Source organism: Stegastes partitus, unplaced genomic scaffold (genome assembly GCF_000690725.1).
Source record: "Stegastes partitus isolate 25-593 unplaced genomic scaffold, Stegastes_partitus-1.0.2 Scaffold1383, whole genome shotgun sequence".
Taxonomy (NCBI): domain Eukaryota; kingdom Metazoa; phylum Chordata; class Actinopteri; family Pomacentridae; genus Stegastes; species Stegastes partitus.
Window position 1 is genome coordinate 153,903 of NW_007579114.1, and position 24,690 is coordinate 178,592.

Here is a 24,690-nt window from a genome sequence, read left to right on the forward strand (position 1 = left end):
GAGAAAAGCGGAGACTAGATCAAGACCACCACCCTCTCAAACTGTATTGATAGCCACTGACCCCGAAGGGAAATGTGCCAGAGGGAGCCCACCAGGCTGTTGACCAGCAGTCAGAGATCCTCTTGGAGTCCACTCCTAACTGTCAGACTCGCCGTGAAAATAGCTGGTTTCGTTGTCAGTGAAGCGTTTCCCAGTGATTCTGCTGACAGGCTTTTTGATAGTTGCCCACCTCAGTGAGCAACCGTCAAGTAAAGTCTGTCCGCTGTGTTATCAGTGTTCACAATATCTGATCTATACTGTTAGAGGCACTTCTTGTCTTCAGCGTTGTTCTGTACGTCCTCTCCTTGTCGATAAGTTGATGTTGCTTTTCTTTCAAACATCAAAGAATACTGCTAAACTAGTTTCCCGAAGTCTTCGTTCCTCTCTTGTTTTCACAACAAGACAGCGGAGGCAGCTCTGGGAATAAAGTATTTTCTGTGTCATAGCCACAGCGAATCTTTTAATGTAACCATGGCAACAGTGATGGATGGAGGGAGGGAGGCAGAGGAGCAGAGACGACAGGTACACCCCCCCTTTGAAAAAAAAAAGAAAAAGAAAAAAGGCCCCGCAAACGCCACAAGAGGTTGAAATATTAAACATTTTTCCTGCCATTGTGAGGATTTATGAAATATGAAGGATGCTGTTGATGTGAACACAAGGTCACAACATCCAGAGTGCAAACGATGATTATGATTAAGTCATCACTGTCAAATCCTAAAACTATGACGTCCTCCAGAACAACAAACCAAACACTTTGCTCATGTAGTTCACTTTATTTGTGTACTTGAAAGCATCTAAAACATGTCCACTCAGTGACAAACAACCGCTCGCACGCTTTCATTTAGACGTTTGTCACTCTTGAGTCTCCTCAGATGCAAAGGAGGCTTAACTCTCAAATTTAATTTAAACCTGCTCCCTCAGAGGAAAAAGAGCAGGTTGGAACCCGTTTATATACGCTCCTAAAAACCAGACGTGTGCCCTCTGTAATATAGTCTCCCTCTCTGCTCGTATTTACGACGTGTGCTGCCATTCCTCGCATTTCTTTGCACGCGACAGGATACATACGGTACTTGTCAACTCATACATTATTTCGCAGACTCACAGATATTTCACCGGCGTTGAAACTCTCACACAGAGTCGAGCTGTTTGTCTGCGTGTTTGCTGTCAGCCGAGAGCCAGCTCTCTTTCCTGACGCCGCTCTCGTCTTTCCTGTTTTCGCGAGACAGACACTTTGGCAGTGACGAATGCGATGCTGCTGATCTGATCTCGGTATCTGTGTGCAGAGGGTGGACGCATTTACAGAATGTGATTCACGACAACAGCATTATAGCAAATGCTGCCTTTAAGAAGCTAAGAATGGAATCTAGTTTGCATAAAAGCAGGCGCTTGAACTCTTTCCGGATAGTTGAGTCAATAACCTGTAGGTAGGATTGTCCTGCATGTGTGTATATATCTTTTAAATTTCCAGCAATTTGCACAGGTTGTCACCCACCTCTGAGGGGATCAGCACCTCAGTTTCCAGCTGTGGAACTTGTGGGGATATTTAAAGAGCCCTGGCTCATTGGTGGGAAGCAGTTGAGGGATCATGTCCGTTTCACTGCACTCTTAACTCCTGCTCATTGGTTTGGGTGCTTGCACAGTGTCGGGTTGATGTAGAAAGGATAGTGGACCACTTGCTGAGGATTTCTTTTTTACTTTTTTGCTGGTAAATGAAAAGAACATGTTGACTACACGACCAAAGGTCTACATCAGAGACTTTTAGGTAAATAAAACAGAGAATTGACTTGTAATATATGCAGTTTGTTTTGCGGTAAGCCACCCAAATCTGATCCAATCCTCACGCATTTTATCTCAAGATAGTTAATAGATGGCAGCCTACACTCATTAAGTCAAGAAGCATCAGTGGAGGTGTTTTTTCTTTCAGGTATAAAGTGCTGCAGGACTTTCTTTAGTCGTCTTATACCACATATAGAAATATCACTGACATAAGACCGTGGAGCTGCTTTGTGGCGTGTAGATGCACGGCCATCCTTGAGCTGATTAATGCATGTGTGACTTCCTAATGTACTTACTGGGTTTAAGAGCACATGCTTCGTATGAGGAACAAATCAAATGACTAACACACAGGGACAGATTATCATAGATGTCCATCTGAGATCCCTGCGTTCTCTGGTATGCGTTGAAAGCCAAAGATTTATGGTATACAACAGACAAAGAGAATGACTGTGAACCTTTTTATATGAAGTAAATCAGTCGTTCTCGATAGCTGACAAAGTAAAAGTATATCTTTATCCATATTGCATGAAGGATAAATTTCCTCTCTGATATGCCCTGCGGTCTTCTACTCCCTCATGCAGCGAGCTAAATCACTCGACAGAACCTTTCCCATCGCTGTGGTTCGCTGCTCAGCCTGATCCAAATGCTGTTTCCCACTCAACACACTGATCCAAATCCAGCACTAATCTCTTGTATTTATATTTAGAGCACAATAATGTGACCTAAAACCTGTTGATCCTGGGACATGTACGTACACATCCACACACAGGTTTGGTGACAATTCCCGAACAGATGATGCTTTGTTGGGGCTTTGCGACTAATGACAGTTACCAGAAAGATCATGAATGACCGCCTGAGATTTGCCCTAAAACGGTTCAGTAAACCCAGGATGCAAACAAACAAACACACATGTGGCGTCGTACGAAGGCCCAAAACAAGTTCTGACGGCGTTATTTTCCCTTTTGCCTCTTAAAGTGGAACATAATCTGGGGTTCCCATCCACTGTAGGATGACTCACGATTCTGTGATTTACTCAAAGCCTCTTCAGCTTTAATCTGATAGCTTTAGTGTCAGCAGCACTTTACTGTACACTGGAGATGTGTTCAGACTTGTGAGGGTGTGATTTCTTCCTTTTCATCAGGTCATGTGTGGTCATCTGATTTAACATCCATTTTATTGTGAAAGCAACTTCTGTTCTCGTTCCTAGAAAAGTTTCCGACATCTGCTCTGCTCCGTCCTTCTCTCATCTCGTTTCCTTTTCTTGCGCTCATCACTGTTTTGTTTTCCTCTTTTTTTTTTCGACAGGAACGATTCCAAGTGAAAAACCCGCCTCACACGTACCTCCAAAAGCTGAGGAGTTATCTAGACCCTGCAGTCACCAGAAAGGTGAGCGCCCTCGCCGACACGCTATCCTGTTCCCCTGCTCTGGCTGGTTCCAGCGCTGCGGCTTTTCCTTCCCCTCTGACCCTCTGCCTTTAGTCCAGGATGTCCCTGCAGCTGAGGAAAGATTGCACTCGGGCCTTGCGGAGGAGACAGCTTGGGAACTGCAGTTACAAAACGGCACTGTGAGAAAGGAGACAGTTGTTTATCTGGAACGCCCCAGGTTGGAGAAACCTCTGGCCAATCCCTAAGTAGTGCTGTTCTGCGGTTTGACAGCATGCTCTCAACTCGGAATAGTGGTGCAGACGGACTAATTGCTGCACTGACATTGCGCTGCAGCGTAGCGGGAGCTGACGTAAGATATCACAAGCGTTTCAGCTATATGATAAAAAAGTGTCATCCGAGCCGCCAGTTCTGTCTGTTTCCTCGGCTGCTTGGAAGCGAGCAGGAGGGAGTGAGAGGAGGGGGCTCGGTGAAGACGAGCATCAGCCAGCTCTCGGGCTTTGCCAAAATGAAGTCTTTTTGGCCTGGGCGAGAGAGCTGTGGGGGGAATGCTGGGAGACCGGCCTCTGTGATAAACAAATTAACCAACAGACTGTGCCAGAATAACAACAAATCGCTGAATAATTAAATTTGCACTGACTGGAGTTTAAATTTTGAATCACAATGAGCGGGTTTGAGCAGCTTGAACAAAGCTGTGGTTACTGTGGTGAAAAGGGGAACACAGTTTCTTTGCTGCAAAGAAACACGGCATACAGTCCTCGATGTGTGTGATGCAAGTAAAACCTGCATTATTGATGTCGGGGAGTAAATCCCACTGGTTCTCACTTTGCTAGGAATTACTAGGGAGGAGCTTAGCTAATCGGAAATGAAAAAAAAAAATCTAAAAATATATGTAAACGACCTGGTTGAAGAAGTCTTTCCAGATGTTGTGTCCCCCAAAACACCTGGTTTAGTTCAATGAGCAGAAAAGTCGAAGCTTTAAGAAAAAGTCATGAATGAAATGTTTTCATTATAGTGCTAAAAAACAAAATAACGTTAAACACATTTGGAACGCGGCAGATGGTGTTGATTAAGGGCTGTTTAGGTTCATCTGACAGGCCTGTGGGACTATCACCTGTCTCAGGGGCTGCTGCACCCCCGTGGCTCTGACGCCTAATGCAATAAGAGATAACATGGAGATCTGATAAAGGCAGGAAGCAAAGAGGAGAGTGACACGGGTCGAAGCAGACACCTCAGACACAACAATGTGAAAGGGTTGTGTCAGCATCGGAGGGCTGGAATGACTCAAACTTTCAGTCGGTGTCGGACTCTGACCAAATCTGAAACCGAATGTGAAAGTAAAAGGTGTTAAAGTGCTTTTAGTCAGCATCCATCAGGGCAGGTGTGTGGTCGGGACTGGTGGGAAACACAACTGTTTGTTTTTTCCAGAGATTTAGATGGAAAGATTAATCCCGCCCTCATATCTATCTGTTAAATACGAGACTAAAGCCAGCAGCTACATAACCATCAGCAGCCCGGCTCTGTCCTAAGGTAACAAAATCCGCCTAGCAGCACTTTTAAAGCTCACTAATTAACTTGTTATATCCGCACTAATGCTGAAGTGTAAAAAACACGACGAGTTGAATCAGCTTTAGAGGTGCTAGTAGGTGGAACTGTAAGCTACGCTAAGCTGCCCACCTCCAAACTGCAGCTTTCGTAGTTGGCGTGAAGAGCCGGCTCTCTCTGGAAAAAAAAAGTGAGTAAGCATATTTGACAAGATGAAGGAGATGCTGTTTAAAGCTCTCAGGGTGTAAACAATCAGCGCAGCCATCGCTGGCGGAAATCATCCGGATGACTCTGATGTTTGTCTTGCAGATCGGATCTAAGTCACGCCCTCCTTCTAGTTTCTTTATTGAGCTCATCTGTGGACACATGACTAACAGATTGTTTGGTCTACATTAAACCAACCTTTGAGAGACAGCCCCAAACCTCACTTTATTTATTTATCACCTTTTTAAGTCCCGTGAACCCAATGGGCCATGTGGGTTTCTGTCAAATCCAGCCTGGCGTGAGTCCTGAGCCTATTCTTCGCCTTGATCAAAAACCTGGAGCGGACGGGCGCACGGGAATAGAATGAAAGAGTGAAGTTGAGGAGGGCAATGGAGAGGGAGGGAAGGTGAAATGGTGAATAAAAAGGAGAGGGGTAGAAAGGGGAGAGAGAGAGATGGACGAAGCACAAGAGAGCGCGGAGGAAAAGAAAGAGTTATGGGCTTCTTTCTACATTCCTGCTCCATCCCCCTTTTCTTCAAACTCAAACAATTGCCACTTTGTGCCACTGTGAGAGAGCTGGAGGTCATTGCCTCTGCTTTCCATAGGCAGGCTCCGGTGCATTCCTCTGGGCAGCTCCCAGCCAATAGGCAGCCAAGGAGGAAGAGTTCCAGTCCAACTAGTCCCCAAGAATGCATCAGCCATTGATTTGTTTCCAGGATGACCCTCCTGAGCTCACACTTCCCCAAAATCTCTCTCTCTCTCTCTCTCTTTTTTTTTTTTTTTTTTACTCCCAGCACTGTCTCCTTGCTCCTACTTTCCCCTTTTCGGCGCTCCCTCCTCGTCTCCTCCTCTTTTCCCCCTCTCCTTCCCCCCCACCGTCGGCTCCTCTCTCTTCCTGCTCGCTCTGCGTTGCAGCTGGTAGCACTTAAAGTGTGGAGTGTGGGGAGTTTTTGGTGGGGGCTGTGGGAGCCTGCGCAGTGCCCCGAAATATGCTCCGCTTTTCCTCACAAGCACACACATGACTCCTCCCTAATAAAAACACTCTGTTTCTCATCTCCTCGTGTTCCAAACACACCGCCCAAGCCCAAAGACATGGACCGGAGAGAGAGACCCCAGCTATGGGAACGGCTCTCTTCTCACTGGATGGTAATAATAGGTTAACGCAGGGCTGAGCTCCGTTTCCTCCCTGATACAAACGCATCATGGAAAGTGACCAGACCCTCCAACCCTGGATCTCTTCTCTTCACTTCCACTTCTTCTTCTAGACATTTAACTAAAAAAATAGATTTTTCTCATGTTTTATCATCATATCTTCCAACTCAAAGCTTAAAAAGTCCAGAAATCTCCTTAATGGAAGTGTATTGATTAGTTAATGTGGATTTATTGTCTGATTAATTTGCAATAAAAAAAAAATCCATTGCCTCTGGCATATAAAACATAGTACAGCATAGTGTGCAGTGAAAATGTCTTACAGTCTGAAAACACAAAGATAAGACAAGTTTACAATGACAGAAGGCTGGAAAAATCTGAGAAGCTGGAACTAAAAATTGCTGATGTTTCTGTTTCTGAAAACTTACTCACATGATTTATTGATTATAAAAAGAGCTGCTTGTAAATTTTATGTTGGAAATACAAACCAGTTAATCGACTGACGTGAATGTTGACTGTAACTACTTTAATTGGGGGAAAACTAAATTGTTAAAGCTTATTTTGTGGCTGTTTCCTCTTAGTTTATCGAATATTTACTATAATTTGAAAGGGTTTGTAGTCAGCAGTAGTGGCTGACTGATGTCATGTTTTCAGGGAGACTGTTTGATTTCGAACTGATACATTTGCAGTTAAATTTAAATCCTGATTTCAGATTTATCCCTCAGTGTTGATAGGTTATTAATTGTGAGCAGGGCTTTGGGCGCGGTGTCGCTGGTCCAGACCACAGAGTGGTGACTACAGATGGAGAGAGGCAGCTGCATCACAGCTAAACGAACACATTTTTAGATGCAATCTGTGGGGAAAAAAAACCCCAAAACATTACTGCTGATTGTAAAAAATCTGAATATCAGATGTAGTAATTGACCCGGCAACAGCTAATATTCACGAACACGACAACATATACTACTTTTGATCTTTTGAAATACTATAATATCTCCAACAGCGGGGTATCTGATGCGTTTTGAGTCGAGCTTTCTCCTCTGCTCTGATGTAACAGCTTCACTCCCTCTCATCGGGGATTTCCTCCCTCCTGTCGCACTGTGAGGCTGTTTGATCACCGCTGGTCATTCACTTTGCTTGTTTTGTTCCTGCGGTTGTATAACAGCCTGAGGGGCCTTTTGTTTTTGATTCTGCAGATCACCTCCTGTCAGAGGATGAAAGCCGAGAGGAACCCGCTCACGTTCTCTCCTCTGCTGCTTTTTTTTGTTTCATTCACCAGTCGGTTCATACCTTCATGCATGCCGCTCGCACACGCTTCTTTCTTGTAGCCACAGTAACAAGACCAAGAATTTTTGTGTGTGTGTGTTTGTGTGTGCAGTTGTGTTTATGTAGCTGCTGGGTGTCCTGGTTGGGTGTGAGAGGTAACCAATCAGCTGACTTGATTTTATCATGGTGCTTGCAGGAGGGATTACAGCTATTTACAGAACCAACATGAGCAAACAGCAGCAACATGAGCAGATACAAAAAAAAAAAAAAGTACTGCGTTTTCACAGTTTCCAATGAGTCAGCTAGTCTTCTCTTTCAGCCTATTTTATGGTTACTGGCAAATCAAAAAGAGCCGTTTGAAAATCTCATGAACAGCTCAGTCCCATCTTTCATTCTTTTTTTTATTTTATCAGCCTGACTTCGTCTAAATGTCACTGCGGCTGCTTCTGCGTCTGTTTGCCTGACCTCTCCGTCAGAAAATGTTTTCTCCGGCCAAAACATCTCTGCGCTACCACATGTTGATTTACAGAGGTATGATGAAATTGAACCTCCCTTACTTTTCTTTCCCTCCTCAGAAATTCAGACGGAGGGTACAGGAGTCCACCCAAGTCCTGAGAGAACTGGAAATTTCGTTACGGACCAATCATATAGGGTGAGTCACCGTGTGGAGGATGTGTAGGGTTGCACGTCTTGGACCTGGTTGTGTTCGATTCAAAGGGGGGGGAAAAGTCTGGCATTCCAGACACCCAGACACGCAGACTAACCACCACCATCCCCCAGTCCTATCTGACCTAACATTACACCGAAATCCATGTGGCAACGAAGGAAAGATGAATCGATTGATTGTTCTGGGCAGCTGACACATGAACAGCCTCTGGAAGGAAAACACATTTTTTTTCTTGCAGTAGTTCTGCTGCTCAGTGTTTCAGTCTGCCATCCTGAAGGGATACTAACATGGATATTGCCAAAGATATCATGATTTCACAACAGTTTGAAACACTGGCGTATTCATCAGGAAATTTCTGGTATTCCAGGATTACGTGCCTCAACCTGCTGCAGCTCGTATTGATTCACGGCCGTACAGTGAGCCTCGAGGAAAGATCGATATCTCAGCGAGAGTCACACAAGGTCTCGGTGTTTTTGTCTTGCTTTGGATCAGAGGGCCTGTCTCTAACTAGACACTGATGTTGAAGGGTTGTTAATGAGGCCCTGTGCATTCTGGGATCTGTAGGATCCAGGAGCCTTGTTAGCACAGCGACTTCTAAATCAACAGCAGCACAGAGTGATGTGGCAGGAGATGTGGAGACCTCGTCAAGAAGCAACCATGAGAGCATCTGCTGCTTTTTGTAAAGATACTCTACAATCTAAACTACATTAATCCCTCTGTTTTTCTCTTTTCCTCCCTCCCACACACATATTACTTTACCTCAATTTGACTCTCACACAGATTATCTCATGACAACACCGTCTCTCACACTCCTACGCGCTGTTTACACACATACTGATCAGATTCTGCGCCTTTTACACCAAAATATACTCCGAGCGCCGGCCGGAGACGGCGTCCGTCTGGCAGAGCAGTTGAAGGATTGTTGACGAGGATTAACTCTTTTTTAGAGACCTTATGTGGGTAAACTAGATTACATAAATAATCTAGCTAATCTAGATTAGACAATGAAGCATTACCATCCGGAGGGTGGGGGGGCGCCTGAGCACAATGTCATCCACTTAGACAGTGAATAATTACTGCTTCTTCTCAGAGGTGAAAGAGAGAAATTTATCAGTCATGTAGGCTGTGAATAATGGGCAGATTGTCTCTGTAGGAGCAGCGCTGATGCTCCCCGCCTGCCTGCTTCTGACATATTGCACAGTGGTCACCAACATGTGGTGAATGGGAGGATTGTTAGTTAGTGTCCTGTGGTAATGATTACCATGAGGCCCAACGAAGCCACACCTCCGAGGCCTTTTAAAAACACAGCTGCCCCCTCCAGGCACTGCTTTACTGGACACTCTTGTTAGTCTTATTCAGTCCCACGTCGTTACCTCGCAGGGGAGCTAATAAAGAAGCAGCGAGTGGATTTTTAAAGCAGTTTGGCTTTACATCTTCATCAGCTCAGCACTACTCAAACGCCGTCATTATGTTTATGCCCCGCGAATGTCTTTAATCGCCGAGCAATCAGGCCCGTCGAAGCGGTTCCAATAAAAAGAAATGGCACCTTCATTGGAGGCGATTAAATAAAGATCATCCGTGATTCGCCTCGCAGTGCTTATAAATATGAGGAGCACATACCGGAGGAAGCAGGAGGGTTTTTTTTTTCCTGTGAAAAGCCGTGTTTCTCTGTGCAGAATAGAAAATGAAAGCATGTGAAGTGCTGAATGGGTGGCCCACTTCAGTGCCTGTGAGGAAGGTGCGAAGGGGCTTTTGATCATTCTTCTCAAACCGGAGTTAGAAACTATGTGTGCGGTGGAGGAACGGATAGAAACGAGAGGCAGGCTTCTAATAATGAGATTCTATTTATGCGTGTGCGGATGCCTCCGCGTTTGCAAACACATGCATGTGTGATGTGTTTGCTGCTCTGAGCCAGGAAGCTTTGAAGTCTGTCAAACGGGTCATTACAATTCTTCCTGGCTGAGGCAGGGAGAAAGGCTGAATAATCTGAAAACATCTGTACGCCGAGGTATGGTCAGAGCCTGCAAAGAATGGCGGAAAAAGGAAATTACATATTGTTTATTATACAAATAAACATCTCAGACATATTGTGTAAGTCCTGTATCCTCGTGTTAGCTGTGATTACTCCAAAGAAGATGAGTTTGGGTTGATGTGTGTGCTTACATTTGCATCCAGAAACTGATTTTCCAAGAGTTTGTCTGCTAATAAACGTTTCCTCTCTCCTCAGGTGGGTGAGGGAGTTCCTCAATGAAGACAACAAGGGCTTGGACGTGCTGGTGGAGTATCTGTCCTTTGCACAGTATGCCGTCACGTGAGTCACTACAAGCACTCGGGTCTATATGCACAACCGATAAACCCACACAACGCCGCTATTCTGCACCGCCGCTCATCTCCTCACAGCACCACCGTCGCTGCTGCCGGCCGGTCAGAAACACTGAGTCACTCGAGGGGCCCTGTTGCTGACACACTGGCACTGTGTGTTATACCAACCATATGCTTCTATTCATGGATGGACTGTGTGATTATTAGTCAGTCACAAAGTCCCTGTTCAGGGCCAAAGAGCCACACACTTAAATTTTTAATTCACCCCTTCCACTTCACCATGTTATTATAGGCTGTCCACATTATGGATGGTTAGCTGTAAAATTGTGTTTACGCAGTACCGCTGCAGCAGCACATAAAAGTCATGGAAAGGACTGAAATAGATCATAACAGGTAGGCTTTAACCAGCAGCTTTCCACGCTTTGTGCCAACGACAACAAAACATGAGCTGTCTCTCTTACGTATCAGACCTAAACCAACAACTGTTTTTCAGATTTCTATAATTTTGATGTTGCGTGCTGGCAAGGTGGAGCTGAATCACTCTCACCTCTGCAAGTGCTCGTTAATAATAGTGTCTGGCTAATATATGGGACAGCAGCTTAGCCTGCAACATGGAGAACTGACAGTGTTATAGACAAAGATGTGCTTTGTGGCCCGCGAGCTGATTCACTGTGATGGTTTATTAAATTGCTGTATTGGTTCTGGGCGGTGGTTTGTACCATTGTCTCACAGCAAGAAGTTTGCCGGTTCACATCCTGGTGAGGACACCTGGGATCTTTTTGCTTAGAGTTTGCATGTTGTGCAGCGTGGGTTCTCTCTGGGTTCTCTGCAGGTTCCTCCCACACAGTCCAAAATCATGTTGAGGTTAATTGGTGATTCTAAATTGTCCGTAGGTGTGAATGTGAGTGTGCTTGGTTGTCTGTCTCTAAGTGTAGCCCTGTGATAGACTGGTGACCTGTCCAGGGTGTCCCCTGCCTTCACCCTGAGTCAGCTGGGATAGACTCCAGCCCCCTGTGACCCTAGTGAGGATTAAGCGGTGTATAGATAATGGATGGATGTATTGGTCCGTCTACTTCAGTAAACATTCTGAATACTTCTTCCACCACTACTAAAAAAACTAACAATAAAGAAAGCTAGATCAGAGTAAATGTGGATCTACACTGTGTCTCATTTTATTTATTTTGTCTGTGGTGCCACAGGTTTGATGGCGACAGTGTGGAGAACAACCCAGAGGCTGCGATGGACAAGTCGAAACCCTGGAGCCGCTCTATAGAAGACCTGCATGGAGGAAGCACCTTGCCGTCTCCCATCACTGGGAACGGTATCACCCGAGTCGGGAGACATTCCACGTTACGGTATGACACAAACGAAAAAAGAACTATCACCGCCAATTGGTAAATCGATGTACTTTTAAAAACGTTTCATTTTAACCTGTTGTTTTTTTGGCCTGGTGAAAATCAATTGAATTTTAAATCAGTTTTGTTAATGTAGATTTTTCTTTAATCAAGCGTAGTCGACATTTTCTTTATTAAATGTTCAGTAATAACAAGTAAATGCAAAGATCATGCTTACTGTCATGCATGGTCCACCCCCCAAAGGCCCATTCTGAGCTGGGAAAAACCCCTCGCATGTGTCTTTGTGTAGCTTTTAACTGTTACCCAACACCATTATTTCTTTGTAGTGTTTGGGAGCAATGTGATTCTTTTGAGAAGTCACACACTCCATAACGGTACCTCAGTTGCCCCTTTGTGTGGTCATGAGATCTGTAAGACTTTAAATGGCTTAAGACACATGCTAGAGGAAAAAAAGTGCCATTTGTCTGGACTTTTTGGCTGCTTGCTACGATTATGACACATGACTGACGGGAATTTTTCATGTGACAGATGAAAGATGTTTTAATGGACAAAAATCTTGTTTTGTATTTTTTTTTTTGTTGTTGTAATTTTTATAAACACCAAGCAGAACCTTTTTCTTCTTTCTTTTTTTACTCCAAATCCTGTGTGCAGAGGATTTCACAGCCGTTTATTCATAAGCCCATGCTAATATATGCTCTGAAGCACAAATCCCATTCATTGCTGCATTATTTCTCTAATCCTCCCTGTCATTCCATTAAAGTTTCGGTACAGCACTCGCACTGACTTCTGTGACCTCCAATCCTTTAGTTTGAAGAGGCTAACTGGAACACATTGCACACAAAGAGCGCTATTGATTCAATGAAGCACATGTCTTTTTAATATGAGAAGTCAGCCATTTTTAGTCGTTCAGCGAGTCCTTTTCTAGTGTGCCGTCTCGGGCTACATGCATAAAATTATACACATGTAGTAAAATAAAGTAGCGTGGGGGGAAAAACGATTGAATGTTTGCACGCTTTTTAACAGGAATTTAGATGCTAATCCAAGTTTGCAAGTGATAAAGAGTCATGTATAAGACTGGTTTTCTATATTAAGCTGCACATAGAACAGGGGTGTCGAACTCCGGTCCTCGAGGGCCACAATCCTGCATGTTTTAGATGGTTCCCTTCTTCCAACACACCTGATTCAAATGGTCAGGCTTCTGCAGAGCTTGATGATGAGCTGATCATTTGAATCAGGTGTGTTGGAAGAGGGAAACATCTAAAACATGCAGGATTGTGGCCCTCGAGGACCGGAGTTCGACACCCCTGACATAGAAGGTGTGGAAACCTACTTTAGGAACATTGTGGACAAAATCTTGAAATTCCCAGCCTGCTCTAATGTTATAATCTGGTGTTATTCATTGTTAATCGTACATATTTTGTCCGTGCTTTCGTCGTGGAGACTTAACTGATACTGATGCACCTGTCAGACGTGAACATTTGTCCACACCTGACTGTGTACCTCCACGTCTCCACATCTGCCGCCCCCCAGATGTTCCTCTCGTGTCATCACTCTCCAGCATCCACAGTGTGATTAATTGGTCCGAGTGTCCTCCCAGAAGTTGACTGTCTCTTCTGTTTTGTCCTCCGTAGTCCTCTGCTCTTTTGTGTGCCCGTCTTCGACAGCAGGCAGGTCTCAGCTTCGCTCTGGTGGCTCACAGTGAGCTTTCTGCAGCCTTAACCCCGCATCCCTGCTCCCTCCCAAGATGCAGACGCACACATAATACCATGGGCACACACATGCACTCTGATACACAATGCCCCCACCACAACCACCCCACCCTGCCTCATTGTACTTTATACCTCCCTGCTAGCGCTGCCCAGTTTATTTGTCCCGCTGTCTGTGTCGGGGATGTGAATTATTTGTACTGCCAGCCCACCCCCCTCCTGCGCTCGAGACTGAATTCTCCTTTCCTTGGAGCAAATGGGTTTCTCTGCACTCATTGTTCCTGCCTCTGTGTCTGTGTGCTGCTTGTGTGGCTCCCTAAATGCCATTCTGTGCAGAAGCTAGCCTAGTTTCTACAACAGCCACATAAAAGCTCGACACTAGGCTACAACCAGTACGGATAGAGTAGGTGGCTTCGAAAAAAAACCTTCTGTATTTTGGATTCATTATTTGTTTTCCTCTGGTGCAGCGTCACATACGTTGTGAAGCATTTGGTCTGCTAGTTGTTTTATGGATCTTTATTACTACTTTATTCCATCATACAGAATCTTTTACCCCCCCTATGCTGCTTAGATTGGCTTTAAACTAGGATAATGAGAGCTCAATAACTGCCAATTACTGCTAAATTAAGTCTTGTCCATGTGTCTGTCCGCTGCAATCTTGAAGGACGCCGAGCACGCTGAGCTGTCCAAAGTGCTCTCAGATGAGACGGTATGTCAGAGCAGTCGGGTAAGATGGTGACCTGTAGCTGTGTTAGACCTGTGTTTTATAGCCTGTAATTATAGTTGTAGAGCTTTGTTGTTTTGAGGTATTAGCTCAATGATTTTTTTTCTTTTGTTTAATACGATCTTTTGAGGGTTGCAAGGTGGTGCAGTTGGTAGCACTGTTGCCTCGCAGCAAGGAGGTCGCCGGTTCACGTCCCGGTGGGGGCACCGGAATCTTTCTGCGTGGAGTTTGCATGTTCTCCCCGTGCAGCGTGGGTTCTCTCCGGGTTCTCCGGCTTCCTCCCACACAGTCCAAAAACATGTTGAGGATAATCGGTGATTCTAAATTGTCCGTAGGTGTGAATGTGAGTGTGCTTGGTTGTCGGTCTCTAAGTGTGGCCCTGTGATAGACTGGTGACCTGTCCAGGGTGTCAGCTGGGATAGACTCCAGCCCCCTGTGACCCTAGTGAGGATTAAGCGGTGTATAGATAATGGATGGATAGACTACCTTTTGAGAAAATAGTGTAGTTTCTCAGCCAGAGCATCAAACGTTTGATGTCTCTGAACCTTTTCCTGCTTAATGAAAGTGAATCAGCTGTTGATGTCCTCAATCCGCACCATGTGACCTCTTCTTTTACTCCAGCATTGGTCACCTTTCCTGCATTAAATAGTCAATGTGGTGTTATTTGACAGCTGTGTGACTTTAACCTTCATATGTTCTTACTTTGCAACTGTGACTATATAAATCTGGGCTCTAGACGCCCTCCACAGCTTCAGAAATGAGTTGGTCATCTACAAAACAGTAGATGTTGTTGGTCCTGACTATAATTTAACCCACAGTCTGTTCTTACTATGGATTTAGCTTTAAAGTGATTCCTCAGTACCTGTTTCCCTCAAACTTATATTCATTTTATTGATAATCTTACGACTCTTCCAGCTTCCGCTTTAAATAGAACATTCCATTTTCTTGTTCTGCTCTGAGCTGAATCATTAAATAATGAATTTGTTGTCCTTGGGCACCGTTTTCTGGTTTTATTTTCTCTGTTGTTTTTTTTTTTTTTCTTCTTCTATCGTAAATCATTTGGATCCATCATGATGTGTTTATTGCGTTGCATAAAGTTTAGTTGAGTCACTTGAGACATGTCAAAACAGGTCAAGGTATTGCATGTTGTTGGTGTTACGTAATCACCCATCATTGCTTTGGTTTGTGATTCAGAAACACTGTTTACTCATTGCTTCCTAAAATGTGCCGCACCTCGATTTGGATGTTGATGAAACAGGAGAGGAAAACCCCTGGAAAGAGGTCCTCTCAGATTATTTCTGCTGCTGTGTGAAGCGAGCGCTCCAGTTCTGTCAGAAGGAGTCTCATGAATCCACTGCATTTATGTCAGGGAACTTGTTCTGCACCCAGCCGGCACCGCATTCTGCTGAATACGACATGTAGAAATACCTGGAATACAAACTTGCATAGTAAACATCAGATGTGCATTTGTGTGAGTAGAAACACAGCACGCTGCAGAATGAGTCGGTTTTATGGCTGATTTTAATGTGAACGCTTTGATAAGTTCTTAAGTGTCTTTGTCCTCACACTCTTCCTTGAAAGTTCCTGTCCTTTTCCAGAGAAATACACACACACACACACACACACACACACACACACACACAAACACAAACACACAGTGTTGTGACTCACAGAGGAGTCATGCCTGCAGGCATGGGGAGCTGACACGAATCGGTATCAGTAGCCTGAAGGCACATTTTTCCCCAGAACTCTGCCTGGTAATTGAACCTCGTGACAAAAAAAGTCTGAAAATAAACTGTTTTGCTCTGACTGGCTCTGGATATTATTCAGTAATACTGCTGCTCCAGCATTTCTCTTTGACTGTGAGAGCTGCATCAGGAGAAGAGGCCTTGTTTTTGTCCACAATCACTGCGCTGCATGCAAATCACTGGCTGCTATTGTGTTGGCTGTAAGTGATATCTTTGTGAAGGACGTTAAATTAAAACAATCGAAAGAAGGCGTCCCGTGGCCCTGTGCGTGGCTGTAGATTATGTGGCCTTTGTGTGGGTTAATGTAAGGTGGCGTGGCAGTTTAATAGCCTCCCTATGTGAAGGAAATGGTGTGTGGCGAGGGCTCATTTACAAATAGCATCTGTTTTCTTGTTTATCCAGCCCTTGTGCACTCTTGTTTGTGATCAGACACTCATAGACTTAACACTTCATTTAGTGAAACAGCCCTTATCTCCTTTACCACTGACTATTTGTCTTTCCTGGTTTTTTTCAGTTGCAACACACTGCCGAGCCGGAGAACGCTGAAGAACTCCAGACTGATCTGCAAGAAAGACGACGTCCACGTCTGCATCATGTGCCTGCGCGCTATCATGAACTACCAGGTCAGCCCTCTGCACTCCACAGAGAACATCACATCCACACAGAGTGCACGTCCCTCTGGGCAAAAGCACACTTTATCTTACTGAAGCCAAATTCAATTTGCTCCACTGCTGGTTCTCCATGTTTCATTTATTACGGAGAGGAGTTCCCTATTCAGCTTATTCAGTGGCTCTTCTTCTCTGTTTAATTAGCTTATTTGTCTCTGTCTCTCTCCCTCTCATTTATTTTTCATCTTCCAGTACGGCTTCAACATGGTCATGTCACACCCACATGCTGTGAATGAAATTGCACTAAGCCTCAACAATAAAAACCCCAGGTAAGTCCCACACAAGGGTTAAAAATTAACTTCAAATCAAAAGGTCAACATTTAAAAAGCTAAAAGTTCTTTCTTTTTGCTGATAAAAACAAAAAGGGAGTCAGTAGATAAAAGACACAATAAGAGGTTTGTTTGATTTCGAGGTTAACAACATTAGCTTCAGTGCACCTGCACAGTCTGATCCAGAGCGAGTGTCTTTGTTGCTCCGAGGCACATTCATCCCGACAGACGGGTCAGGGCACCGCTGGCACACTCCACCACACTGGCAGCTGCTTACTGAGACAGCTACCAGAAGGACTTCTTTTATGTGTGTGTGTGTGAGTGGTTGTGTTTTCACTTCATGCCCCGGGGTTTAAGGATTTCCTCAAAAGTGGATGTGGAGCCACTTCGCATCACCTGTCACATTTCGTCTCATCCAGGCAGAGAAATCCTGCGTGAATGAACTGGAGACGGAGCGAACAGGATGTTTCTGTCCTGGTTGCTTTAAAACACACACACACAGAGACACTCACACACACTCCAGGATTCACTTTTATACATTTTAATCCAGTGGGTGCAATCAAAGTTTAAAGCTTCTGCAACATCCCCAAACTTCTTGTTAACCAAACATTTAATCTGAATGTGACCGTTATAAGTTGTTGCTTCCTTTTTATAGTGATGAATACTTAAATAATAGACATTAATTGTAATACACACTCTAATTGCCATGTTTCATCCATTCCGCGCAGACGTTTCAGTGGTGACATGATCTCAAATTACACCGTTTCCACTTTGTTTGCTCTGTATTAAAGTACAGGTTTGCCGCTGCGCTGCCACTTGTCATTTGCTAACCATTCCTGCTATTATTTTTCCCTGTTTTACAGAACTAAAGCTCTGGTTTTGGAGCTCCTGGCGGCAGTTTGTCTCGTGAGAGGAGGCCACGAAATCATTCTCTCCGCGTTCGACAACTTTAAGGAGGTACGAGCGGCAAAGTGGGGTCCGAGGAGACCAATGTGTCATTAAATTTCCACTGTGCAATTTCGAACCCTGGAGGAATGCGCCTCCGGCAGTTGTTAGACCTGCACATTCCTTCACAGAGGATAGCATCCAGGAATTAGCTCTTTGTCAACAGATTTCAGAAACAGGTTTAACTGCATAACATGGGATGACCCACTTGGCCATCAGGGAAAAAACAGTTATATGTGTGTTAACTGGATTTGGCAGTCGCATCAAAGCTCAGAAACGCAGGGAGACAGATGTAACGGATAGCCTCGCCTGACCTTTGCCTGTCTGGATGAGGTATCCTGGCTGCCGAAGAAAGAAGCAGAGGCTCTTATAATGGAGACAGCCGCCCCATTTTGTAGCATACGGCCCACAAACATGGGCCGACTGCAGTTAATGTAATATTTACACCCCTGAATGAAATATTGAGTGTTGCTCTCAGCGGCACCAGCATTAGTGGAAGAATAAGGCACGGGGAGAACATAGCCGGTCTAATGAGATAGAGGTTGAGAAATGGTTATGATAGTGAAAGCTGCTGGGAGCGTGTGAAGACTCCTTTTTTTTTTTTGTTCTGTTTTTTTGTGTAGTTGAAAAGTTTCTTATGTAATCTCATTAGACTTTTTTTTTTTTTTTTAGTGGAGTGACTTTGATATGTAGTTGGATGAAGGGGCTGCAGACTGAGGCTTGAGGCTTGATGCTGAGGTTTTTGGATGTACTCCCCTCCTCCTCCTCCTCCTCCTCCTTCCTCCTCCTCCTCATTTCTTTATCGTGCACTGTCTCCCTCATTGACCTCCAGATGAACCGTCTGAACTCCAACGCATCTCTCTCTCTCTCTTCCTTCTTTTTATCTGTTATTCTGTCTCCCCAATTCCAGTTTAAAAAGAGCGTACTTGCAAAACAACAAACGACAGCATGTGTGGTAAAAGCTGTAGTACACAAGTGATATTGAACAGCTCTATGGAAAATGAAAGAATGATGCAGCGGCATTATATGAATAATTTATCATAGTTATTATGGCTCTGAAAGCTGCTGTAAGCTGTGACTCTTTAATTTCACCCAATATTGTTGGTATAGGATTTAAGGGTTCATTGTGGCTGAATTTAGGGAGATGAGCAGAAATTAAAACTTAAATCTTGTCACAGAGTCACATCAGAGTAGTTTGCTTTATGAAAATCAATGATTCCATCAATCACCGCGGCTTCCCTCGGATACATTCAGTAAAGTCAGACGCGGTTTGTTTTCCAGGTATGTATCGAGGACCAGCGGTTTGAGAGGCTAATGGAGTATTTCAAGAATGAGGACAACAACATCGACTTCATGGTGAGTCCACTCGCACTTCTAATGACTATCGATTGTGCTTCAATCCCTTGAAAACCCACAGATAGCTCGTAAAGCTTTTTAAGGTGAAGCAGCGAATGTGTTTCCTTTTAATTTTTTCACTGCTGTCAACATTTTAGAGATCTGAATTGTAATCTGCGGGTTGGACAGGTGCATAAAGAACTGCGTAGGTTCTGCTGTGATGACATAAAAATACGACACGAATGAGTTTCCAGCTGGTTAGAAATATAAATATTTTGAGTGTTTTGATCAGGACTGCGTGTGTCCTCTGTGTTTGTATAAGCTCAAAAATAACTCGGTGAATGGACACACTACACACTCAGAGGACCGTCGGTGTTTGTGTGAGGTTTCTCATCAAAACTGTAGTGAATCAAACTGGAGTGGCCCAAAGCTAAGAACCCATGCCAAGTCTGTCATTTCCAGGCTAAGAAGTGCTTATTAATCTGGCAGAGAAGGCGAAAAACAGCGGAGAAAAGGCCAACTTATGCATGATTTTATTCAATGTCCATCCTTTTCTTACGTGTCCAATCTGACTGAGTAAAAAACACCAGATGCTGTGTTTGAATAGACCTTCAGTAGGCTTGGAATAGGACTTCTGTCACAAGCCCCCCTCCTCCGGTAGACCATCGTCTGACAGCCACACTAAAGCAAACACACTTGCCGTGTCACACCCAGACAACTGAGCTCTTTACAGGAAGTTCATTAAGCCATTGCCAGTGTGACAAGTGTGTGTGTGTTTGCATGTGTGTGTGCTTTAGACACTGCGAGGAGATCCCTCTTGATCTGTTTATGCAAGCTCCCATACGGCAGCCAGTGCCGTTGAACTGGCTGATTTTGTTAATTTGTTTTTTCAGATCCCTTTAATCTGCCAGATAAGCTGCTCTGCCAGCCAAGCGAGCAAAATAATGAGGATTTATCCACACAATTTCAAGCGAGGCGATATTAAAAGGCAACAGATATGACAATGAGCGTAAAACCAAATCATGGAAGTAGCAGGCTGTCACATAAAAAGAAGCTGTTGTAAACGTGTCTATTAACACATTTCATTTGCATTGTTGGCTTAATTGTTTGTATCTCATGATCAGAAAACATTTTTCTCATAAATACAACTGATGATGTGTACAAAAAGTGTCTCGACAACACGTAGGAAGCCTCCAGTATTTGCTCCACTGACTGTATTCTCCCTGTTTTTATTCTCCAGGTGGCGTGCATGCAGTTCATCAACATCGTGGTGCATTCAGTGGAGGACATGAACTTCAGAGTTCATCTACAGTACGACTTCACCAAGCTGTGTTTGGACGACTACCTAGACGTGAGTTGAGACGTAATGCTGCAGGAAAACGGACAGACATCCCTCTGAACATTCCCAGTCTTTAAACTGAGCTCAGTCCAGAGCATAGGTTGTCATTACAGCCCCCCTGAGACAGCAACCACAGAAAAGCAGTCAATGATGGCTTTTCCATTACTTCAGAAAAATCTCCTAGTTTTGTAGATCTTCGTCTCCTCTGCTAAGTCGGCTCTGGCCTTTCAGTCTGAGATGTCGGCCTCATGCGGTGAACTGATAAAGCAAACGCTGGTTTTCACTAATTTTTTGGTGTATGTCTTCCAGAAACTAAAACACACAGAGAGTGATAAGCTGCAGGTCCAGATCCAGGCGTACTTGGACAACGTGTTTGACGTGGGAGCTTTACTGGAGGACGCAGAGACCAAAAATGCTGCCCTGGAGCGGGTGGAGGAGCTGGAGGAGAACATGTCGCATGTGAGAGCGAGAGATTTTACTCCTAATAAGTCTGCATAATAACATCAGGAAGTTGATGGCAGTCTGAGATTTACTAGGATATTGTGTTTCGACTTAACTGACAAAACACACACACTAGTTTTTTTGACATTCATATCGTCCAAGTTTTGGCGGTAGATTTTTCTAGAAAAAAATTGAAATATCTAAAAGTCTCTTTGTTGGCACACTGATTTGGTTGCTGTCATCGTAACTAGTTCACGTCACTGTGTGACCTTTTCCTCCTGGCGACTGTTTCCGTAGATGACAGAGAAGCTGCAGGACATGGAGAACGAGGCCATGTCTAAGATCGTGGAGCTGGAGAAGCAGCTGATGCAACGGAACAAGGACCTCGAATCCATCAGGGTGAGGCCTGCTCGCTGTGCATCGACATTCATTCCATTTGTTGCTGATCATTAGGTTTTCTTACTCAAACATCATTACATACGCTGCACATCTATTTTTTATACAGATTAAGCATTTACATTGAGACCAGTGGCATCAAGAATTCTATAAAATTTTAGGCGCTTTAGGGAAAAATAAGTTCTATTTGCAGAATTGTTCCATAAAGCTTGTCGTTTTAAAGGTACATCACCATAATTCTAGGATTAGTTTTTCTGTTGCTCTGTTTCTTATCATATTTTTATAACATGTTTGACTTTTTCTGTCTTTTTATTCCCACACAGGAAGTCTACAAAGACACCAGTTCGCAGGTACACTCACTGCGGCAAATGTTGAAGGAGAAGGACGAGGCCATCCAGCGCCAGAGTAACCTGGAGAAGAAGATCCACGAGCTGGAGAAACAGGGAACCATCAAGATCCACAAGAAGGGAGACGGGGACATCTCAATCCTACCGTCCCCACCCTGTGGCGTGGAGGGTGCGCCAGGCGCCGTGACCGGAGGAAACGGCACAGTCGTTGGTCCAAACATCGTAGGAGTTGGAGCGAGCACGGCCGCTCCACCTCCACCGCCTCCTCCACCTCCCCCACCGCCGGTCAACGGCACATGTAGGTTCAATACTATCCAACCATATTAACTGGATGACAAAAGTAATGACCTCTATCGGTCCTGTCATGGGTTTAAACTTAGAAACCAAACAATGACTCTTTCAGTAATAGCACTGACCTGCATTTAAATTTTTGTTTTTAAAAAAGCGTCACTATTTCCTGACACGTGACTTCTGATTTTTACTCTCTCCTCACTGTTTCGCCTCCCTCTCAGTGCCAAACGGACCATCATCAACAATCCCAGCAGCAGCTCCTCCACCTCCACCCCCACCTCCTCCTCCTCCGCCTCCACCCCCAGGACTGCCCTCAGAGATATCAGCCCCTCTGCCTCCTCCGCCTCCACCTGTCGCACCCCCGCTGCCTGGCTGCGGGACGCCCACTGTCATCATGAACTCTGGGTTAGCAGGTAAGGTCGCAAGATGGGGAAAAGGTGCACGCAGTAAATCATGTTTGCGCCTTCATGTTAATGTGTTCTGTACGTATACTGTGAGCTTCTTTCTAAGTAATATGCAGGATTTTTGCCTGAGTTATGCCTGACCTGATGTTTATATGGCTGTGTGGTAGTTTCCTGCATGTATCAGGTATCAACTGATTGTGTCATTATAATTATTACAGTACTAATTTTAGATGGTATCAAAAAAACTGCATCAAAGGAAACAGGGGAGGTCGCCGAAAAACTTCTGAAGTGGGATTGAAAGGCTGGCTAGTTAGTTAAAAATGATTTGTGACATGAAGCCCTCTTCTTTTCTTTGATTTAATACTATTTTTTTCATAAAATACACATCACAAAGTGCTGCAATATCAGAACAGCAGATAGAAATGCAGAAAGTGGCTCCTGCTGTAGCCTTGCCAGAGATGTAAGAGGATGCTGCTGTATTGCAAATACTCTCCTTCGCTGCAAATTTACTATCTCACCACACGTGGCAGCTTTTTTTTTTTCTTTTTAAATAACTGTAAAGGACTTCTAGTTTATGGGAAAGTGATGAAAGCACAGGCCTGAGGCAAGAGGTGCTGCTAGAAGTCTTTTACTGTAGAGCTGCTGCCTGTATGAAGTTGGACAGTAACCACTGTTTGGCTTCTCCTCGATGCTCAGTTAAGTTTGTATAGGTGCATATTTGTACCTTTTCCAGCTGTTGGATGTGAAGAGATTATTACTAAAGAGTACTGATTTTCTGGTGTTCATACAAAGTGGACAAACACAGTCTATTTACATTTTATACAGAGATCCCATCAGTGTTGAGTCAGTAGACGCTACGATAAAAAAACACTTTACTCTTTCCAACACGCCATCGTTCCTGCTTCAGATGGTTAGCATCGATAAGGCCCCCATGTGACTGGAACCAGATCAACCTGTGCTGCATGTAGACGCATATTTCTCGCGACGCACGCACGTGTAAGCTGCAGAATAACAATCTGAGAAAGTTCTAAGCCTCTGAGACACAAAACACATCAGTGCAAGGCGATTAATGTTGGTTACATCACTCAGTAAACAGAAGAAACCCCATTAAGTTTTATTTTTAGCGCATGGATTCTTTACTGTAGCGTGTGTTTGAGATGTGCACTAACTCTGCCAACTTCTTAATGACTTGTCTTTGAATTGTTTCCTTTTCCTGCCAACCAGAGGGACCCATCAAACTTTTCTGTAGGTTCTTGCCTGTCATGTTCGGTGTTGTGTTACCCCCCCGCTGTTCCTCTCATTTCCCACAAGTTTGAAAGTGGTATTTTCAGCGTCTCCGTTGAAAACACGAGAATAAGTCCTATTTGTTCAATTCAAGCCTCTTCCCAACTTCTGATAATTTCCACATTTCACACACACATTATGCTTCCTGGTGTCTTTTTTTTCTACTTCTTACATAACTTCACCATCATACTGTTTAAAATTGTGATGGAAATCTTGTAAGATGGTTAACTCTTGCTGGAGGACGTTTCTGGAGGCCCAGATTTTACTTAAGCTTAAATGAGGAGACTGCAGATGAGTAAAACAAGTCTGTTTGAGGCCACACAATTTTTTCTTCTTAGATTCATGGATCATGCAAACTGTAGTGCTTCTCCAAATAAAGAGACACTTTACCTCTCCAAACATGTGGGTACCAAACCCTAAACAGTCCCATTGTGTAGTTCATGCAGTACTGTGTCAAGGCCTTTCTTGACACAGACATAACACAGAAACACAGGGTCTCCTCGTATCTTTACGTCCTTGTCTGAGGCAGACACCGAATACCAAAACATGCTTTTTTTCCCTCTCTGTGCAAGATTCGCTGTTCCACTTTCAGATGATTTCAAACAACAAAGAAAATGCCACATTTCAAACTTTTTGCATGACGTCTTGCTGTAGTGTTGTGACTGTGTGTGTTTGTATGAATGAAACATTGCCACATTTAGAGAGCTGGTCGCATGCTGTGACCTGCAGCGGCACGCAGATGATTAAAGTGATATCCCCCGCGCAGAGCTGGAATGCTGTTTACCTTTCCCATGATAGCGTTATCTTTCTGTCCCCGCTGACATCTCGGCAAAGCAGGGCGCCACCTCAGCGTTCAGCTGCAGCGAAGCAGCCGCGGCTGCTACAAATAGCTTTAATCTGCCCAATAAATAGTTTGTCACCGAGCCCGGCAGAAAATCCTCGCCATATGCACCGCCACCAGCGGCTAAGAGGCTTCGCTGTTGAAAAAAGTGCCCTTTCTGTTTAGTTTGAAGGACTTAAATTGGCACAGGAGGCATCCAGTCAAAGTAACATTTTTAAAAAAGTGTTCAAAATGCAGTTGGATTGT

At 44.3% G+C, this 24,690-nt stretch overlaps 1 protein-coding gene across 3 annotated transcripts in view; it reads left to right on the forward strand.

Moving 5' to 3' along the window:
* Positions 1-24,690, forward strand: part of fmnl2a (formin-like 2a) — a 48,214-nt gene that overhangs the window by 15,772 nt on the left and 7,752 nt on the right. For all 3 annotated transcript variants that reach the window (XM_008299153.1, XM_008299154.1, XM_008299155.1), the window contains exons 3-15: positions 3,121-3,201; positions 7,938-8,014; positions 10,257-10,340; positions 11,551-11,706; positions 16,399-16,507; positions 16,745-16,821; positions 17,685-17,778; positions 19,048-19,122; positions 20,342-20,452; positions 20,750-20,899; positions 21,179-21,280; positions 21,601-21,922; positions 22,137-22,328. In XM_008299153.1, coding sequence (XP_008297375.1) covers positions 3,121-3,201; positions 7,938-8,014; positions 10,257-10,340; positions 11,551-11,706; positions 16,399-16,507; positions 16,745-16,821; positions 17,685-17,778; positions 19,048-19,122; positions 20,342-20,452; positions 20,750-20,899; positions 21,179-21,280; positions 21,601-21,922; positions 22,137-22,328 — 1,630 coding nt within the window. The remainder of the gene's footprint in view (positions 1-3,120; positions 3,202-7,937; positions 8,015-10,256; positions 10,341-11,550; positions 11,707-16,398; positions 16,508-16,744; positions 16,822-17,684; positions 17,779-19,047; positions 19,123-20,341; positions 20,453-20,749; positions 20,900-21,178; positions 21,281-21,600; positions 21,923-22,136; positions 22,329-24,690) is intronic.